This window comes from Arachis hypogaea, chromosome 14, assembly GCF_003086295.3.
Source record: "Arachis hypogaea cultivar Tifrunner chromosome 14, arahy.Tifrunner.gnm2.J5K5, whole genome shotgun sequence".
Classification (NCBI taxonomy): Eukaryota; Viridiplantae; Streptophyta; class Magnoliopsida; order Fabales; family Fabaceae; genus Arachis; species Arachis hypogaea.
In genome coordinates this window covers 39,800,805-39,806,880 of record NC_092049.1, presented here as the reverse complement: position 1 = coordinate 39,806,880, position 6,076 = coordinate 39,800,805, and the positions used below count along the sequence as shown (strand labels likewise).

The 6,076-nt window shown below is 33.2% G+C and overlaps 1 protein-coding gene across 1 annotated transcript; it reads left to right on the top strand.

The window, feature by feature from the left end:
• Positions 1-339: 339 nt before the first annotated feature.
• LOC112740373 (uncharacterized) lies at positions 340-4,721 on the top strand. The gene is made up of 10 exons (XM_072214080.1): positions 340-681; positions 1,383-1,494; positions 1,589-1,640; positions 1,732-1,816; positions 2,044-2,134; positions 2,300-2,575; positions 2,796-3,159; positions 3,328-3,460; positions 3,605-4,430; positions 4,537-4,721. Exons 3-6 carry the CDS (start codon positions 1,622-1,624, stop codon positions 2,375-2,377), a joined length of 273 nt encoding a protein of 90 aa, XP_072070181.1. The 5' UTR covers positions 340-681; positions 1,383-1,494; positions 1,589-1,621; the 3' UTR covers positions 2,378-2,575; positions 2,796-3,159; positions 3,328-3,460; positions 3,605-4,430; positions 4,537-4,721.
• Positions 4,722-6,076: the final 1,355 nt, after the last annotated feature.

Genomic DNA, 6,076 nt, shown 5'->3' with positions numbered 1-6,076 from the left:
ATTCTTATCTACAATTGAATCCTCTCCCATTGGGTTTGACATTGAGATCAAAGAAGAAGATGCACAACCTCCCATGCCCTTGGTAAGCAATGAAGAGGAGATTGAATTAGAAGAAAGCTACCAAGAGGATGAGGTTGAAATTGAGAAAAGATGTCAAGAGATGGAGGTAGTCAAAGAAGAGCACAAGGGAATGACACTTACAAGACCATTGGAGACATCCCTTCCCACTACAAGATTTATATATATTTGTGGGTGTTTTTTAAAGGAGGTTTTTAAAAACCTCCACAATATAATATATTGGTGACATTTTAATAAACTCCCACAGATTAACAATGAAACTCCACCGTTATAATTATCAAGTAATTAAAACTCTTTCAATATCCATGAGAACACTCGAACAGAGAACTGAAGAGTCAGAGCTCATCGAAACCCTAAGCTTGCGATAGACATCTCCACCGCCATCTCCGCCGCTGCCTCCGCCGCCATGGCCGCCGCTAGAGTTCATCTCTTTTCTGCTTCTGCCATAAAGCCATTGAGATCGAGCCAAGGCATCTCATTCACCAACGCGTTTCCAAATCTAATCGCAATGCCCAAGCCTTTGAGATCGAGAAAAAGTACCTCTTCGGTTAACTCTCCTCCGCCAATGACGCTCATGTTCTCCATCGGCATTCTATCCCTTGTGTACGCTCTTCTTTCCACTCGTTCTCAGTTTCTGGTTCTCCTTCTCTTTTTCTTTTTTATTCGTTTTCGTTGTTTTTCATCCGCAAATTCTGAATGCCTTGCTATGTGATATAACATTGTTTCAAATTATCAAGCACTCCAAGTGTTTGATGAATTGTTTATTCTCTTAATTAAAATTCTGATAAATTGATTTGCTAATTTTTGAATTTTGATTTCGTGATACTCTTTTATTTTGATACTAATATTTCATGATACTGATAAATTGAGATTCAAGTGTGTTCCCTATAGCATTAGGTGTGAATCCAATGATCACTGTTCAGGCTATAGCTTATTGCACAGCACAATCTGTTCTTGAAGTTCTTAGAAGGAAAAGGTGTTGATGAATTATATATATATAAAAAAAATTTTTTCTCTGCTTCTGTATCTTCAGTGGTCTAGAATGAAAATCTTTCTTCAAATAACACACGTTGAGAAAAAGAAAATTGTAATAACTTTTAAGAGAGTTGTTCAATCATTCTGAGTGTTTAGTGTATTAGTGTTTATTTTGTCATAACATGTTTTAGTTAAAACTTTTAAGGCTTTAATAGTCAGCTTAAGTTAGTAAAAAGTAGATTTAGATGTTGTCATGTTATATGTGAGGAAGTCTGCACTTAGTCGATCAAAATTAAGCCCTTAGAATCTTTGATTTTAATGTAATACAGGTCTAACTCATATGGTTTACCGTGGAGCTGTACACACTCGTTTTGAGCATTCACTTGGTGTTTATTGGCTTGCCTGCTGGCAAAGCTATTGACATAATAAAAAAAATACAAAGTAAATATATATAAACTGCCTTGTGTTACTATATGCTTGTTATTGGCAAGATGATATGAGATTATTTTGTTAAACAATCTTACTATGCTTTTAGGGACCAGAGCTTGGTATTGAACATTGCGATGTAATGGCAGGAAAGCTTGCTGGTACCTGACATCTCTGGAGAGTTATTTGTTTTGACACTTCTAATTCCACTATTTTGTTATTATTACTAATATGATATGATATTTTGCCTAGGATTACTGCATGATGTTGGCCATGGTCCCTTCAGCCACATGTTTAAGGGCAAGTTCCTTTTCCGGGTCTTTAATGGTGACAAATGGTAATTCTATGATGTGCTTGTTAATTCAGGTTTTCTGACTTCTCTCTGTACATTGAAGTTTCTTCACATGATTAATAGCACATGTTTCTTGCTTCTTCCAACAACATTCCAAAAAATTATATTTTCTAAATTTGTTTATTTCTATTTAAGGAGTTAAATTGACTTTCTAAAACCTGCAACAATGTGTTGGTTGAGAATTCATCCTTTTGAATTAACATTACTTTCAGGTCCCATGAGAAAATGTCAGCGAAGATGATAAATTATATGGTTGATGAACATAATATTGATATTGATCCTGAACTCCTCAAGAAAGTGAAGGTTAGACCTTAGATGTATGAAGTGTTTGTGGAATATATACATATATGTTTCTTTTCTCGTTTACATTTTGTAAATTGATACATGATGGACCTCTAAGCCAGGAGTAAAATATTACTTATTCCCTGTGGTTTTATATGTTCCAATAATATTTTTCGTTGACTGCAGGGTCTATGCATCAGTTTGAAAGTGAAGTATGCTCTCTTATTTCTATTTACTGTTCTGTTTTCATCATTTAGCCTTTGAGATGAAGGATGGAAGAGAGGTACTCTTCTTCTCTATTATTTCTTGCTCTCTTTTCAAATTTTAATTCTGTTTATATATAATGTGTGTAGCTAGACTCACAATTTAAGGTCTTAGGAAGCATATCAACAAAATGAAAATTAAAATTTCTCTCCGATTCCGATTCTGCGAAACCTTTTCCATTCCTACAAATGAGTGCAGGTGCCATTTGCTTATTCTATTCCTCACCAAATTTATTATTATTATTAGGGTTTAAGTGATTTATATATGCACTAGCTGGATTTTAATTGAAGCGCTTGAGGAATTTTTGCTTAAATTTATGTTTCTTCAAATACGAATTTTTTCTTCTATCGTGTGAATTTGGTGAAATAGTGAAGAAAATGATTGATAGTTGGTTTGATACACTTATTGATTATAATAGGTGGCGCATTTGGTGGCAATAGAGGGCTCCGTCCAGTGCCTCCTGAAAATTTTTAGGCTTTGATCTTTTCCATATTTTCATGTAGGATTATTCTATGCAACTTCCTGCACAAGAACTTGTGGCTAGGGATTTGCATGATAATGTTTGGACTTTCCGTCATATATATCGAGGTATGCATAATGTGTAGTCCTGTATATAATCTGAAACAGCAAAATTATTGGAAACTTGCTGAAGATCTTTTTATTTATTTATTATGGCCCTCACCTTAAGCAGGGCAACCAAAGCGCCACTTGGTTACAACTGAATGGAGTATATTTGTCAGTGGAAAGAGGCTCTTTGCTGGAGACTCTGTTTTATTTATACGGTGAGGGTAATAAATTGATCATTTCTGTGCTGTTTGGTGCTTGAGTCGAAGTTTTCAAAACTGTCTTGGAATATATTGAAAATCAGTGTTTCAAAGCTTCAACTCACTTCAGCAAATGACTTGCATTTTGACTATCTTTCCTGCTCTTTTAAATGTTCTGGGCATCAGGTTAGCTAACAGGCAACTAGCCAACATATCATCATCGGTATTGTCAAGTGATAGTATGCATATTGGGATTCTTGCGGCAGCTGCTCATGCTTTTGCAAATAATAGTCCCTTTTACCGTCTTTTACAATCCTAGGTGAGTATCTTTACTTTTCTTTATGCTAATTTATCAATTCTTGTATGTTTGTTCAATTACAGAGGCATGGATCAACTAATTGTTTAATGAACTCTTGTTCTCAATTATAAAGTCTTGAACTCAAAATCTTTCTTTCATTTGCAGGGATAGTCCTTCAGAGTTTGTTATTCCTTTAGCCAAGTACTACAAGGTAGTGTTTCTATTCTCCTTTTTAGAGTTTGTGAGATAGAAAAATTCACAATAGTGTAATTTGCATGTATAATTTTTATTCTCCTTTTCTAATTCAATATTGTAAATTTTTTCAATCTATCTTTGTTGCTGCTTCTGCTATATACTACTACTACCATGAAAATGATGCAACTACTAGCTAGTGCTTAATGATTTCACTTTTTTCATTCAATGGAGGGGCCTTGCCTTACCTTAATTATTCTAGTGCCCCTTTATTTGATATAAATATATGGGCTCTAGCATAGTTGGCAAAATTCATCAGTTCCAAAAGCCTTTATATATATATATATATATATATATATATATATATATATATATATATATATATATTGACACGACTTTCTTATTAGTTTATAGTCCATTCATTCAAAGAATTTAAAATATGAAGAGTTTTGTAAGCTATATGGCTATTGTGGAAAAAAATAAGCCTTATGTTTCAATGCTATTTATTCAGTTTGTATATGCAAGCATGGCTTTATTGTCTAAGGCTGCAATTTCCAAAGGAATGACCCCTTTTATTTTTGTTGTTTATAGACAAGCCTTTGCATCAGTTTTCTTATCTCCATTTGCTTTTTTTGACAGGTTTAATTCTCTCATCATGAATTAAATTATTATTATTAACCTTTATTAATGATTACTAGGCTTCTAATTCTCCTTTGGTTGTGTGTTAATTTTGTAGTAAGCAGAGTGCTCCCTTGTCATGCAAGTTACTGTGCAATTTGTTTCTTATTTCACTTGTTGGGTATGAATGAAATTATGAATAAACTATATATTAATACTACTCTAAGATAGTGACATAACATTCTAAGACACACTTTGCTTTTCTTTTTCTCGTGTTAAATGTGCAGGTTGACAACAAGTTCAACACTTTCCAAAATTTGGATCTGATAACTGTGTATCACTATTGCATCTTTGTTACTTCTGATTTGAGTTGCTTTAGAATGATGTATACTCATAATATGTTGTACATAATAATGCCTGACAGTTGTGATCATTGTGTAATATATCATATCTGAATTTTGTACTTTTTCCACTAATTATTGCTGATTCAAATAAAGAGGTTAACTATTTTGTGATAGAAATTGGCATTCAGAGAATGATTTTATATATAGAGTTATGTCTTATATTGAGAAATTGTGTTATAAAAGATTTAATTTTTAAATTTTGATATTAAAAAATAAATTTTTAATTTGAGAGTATATGAATGAGATGAAATTAATGAATGATTTGTAATTAAAAATAAATAATTAATTACAGGATTTGTGGATGTTTAAAAATCACACAAAATAGTTAATTTTTGTTAAATTAAAAAATCAATTTGTGGAGGTTTTAAACTGCCACAAAAGTGATTTAAAATTGCCACAAAAGTCTAATATAAAACCTCCACTAAACACATACAAAACCCCCCACTGAATAGATTGTGGAGGTTTTTAAAAACCCCCACAAAAGACCTCGTGGCACCTCAAATTTTGGGGGTTTTAGAAACCCCCACAAACCATTTGGTGGGGGTTATAAACCTCCACAAATAAGAAAAAAAAACCTCCACAAATAAACAAAAACCTTGTAGTGTCCTAAGTCACCATCCAACATAAAATTTAAGTGGGTAAACTTTTTATCCCTAAGCTTTACTTTCTCACTTGAATATGGTTTGATTGAAAATGATGGTCAACTTAGAGCTCTTTGTGGAGTTAAGAGTAGGAGAGAGTTGTGTAGTGGTTGGAAAAATAATGTTAGGCTCATAAAGGTTGAACTCTCAAGGCATAAATACTATGGTTGGAGGAATGTTAAATTGTATGGTCTAGGAGGAGAATTTGGTGCCTTAAGGAGAATTCTATGTACCTACCACCCGGATGGAATCATGATGATCAATTAGAAAACGGGTGTGAAAATAAGATATGGGATCCCGGATCACAACATGAAGACCAAATTTGGGAGCTCATATCTTGGGAAGAACCTCACCCAAGCTTGGTGAAGATGGTTGGAAATTCTGACAACCAATTGAGGAGCAAGCATTCTTGGAGGTTCAAGGATGAATACAAGCATAAGCTGCCATGACAAGGAGCCTCCCAAATGTCCAACTTAAGGACTTAAACTAAAATTGCTAGGTGAGAGACACCCCACCATGGTAAACTCTTTCCATTCTCTTGTATATATAATCAATGAATGAATTGAGTTTCCATTGTAGGGAGTTTTTCTTATTCTCTATATTCTTATACATTTTGCTTTGATTGATAAATTGCTTGTTTATTTCATGTTTTGTTTAGAATAGTTGTTGTTGAATGGTGTTTTGCTTGTAGTGTAAGTTTGTTTGTATTGTATTTGAAATTTTTTTTTAAAAACTAAAAAGTTGTTGTTAAATTTGAATTTTAATTGTTTTAGAATGATTGT

Bases quoted from the DNA above. Each gene is read 5' to 3' on its own strand.
- LOC112740373 (XM_072214080.1), top strand. The intron at 1,817-2,043 runs GTAATTCTATGA...CATTACTTTCAG, and splicing joins GTCTTTAATGGTGACAAATG to GTCCCATGAGAAAATGTCAG. The intron at 2,135-2,299 runs GTTAGACCTTAG...CGTTGACTGCAG, and splicing joins AACTCCTCAAGAAAGTGAAG to GGTCTATGCATCAGTTTGAA.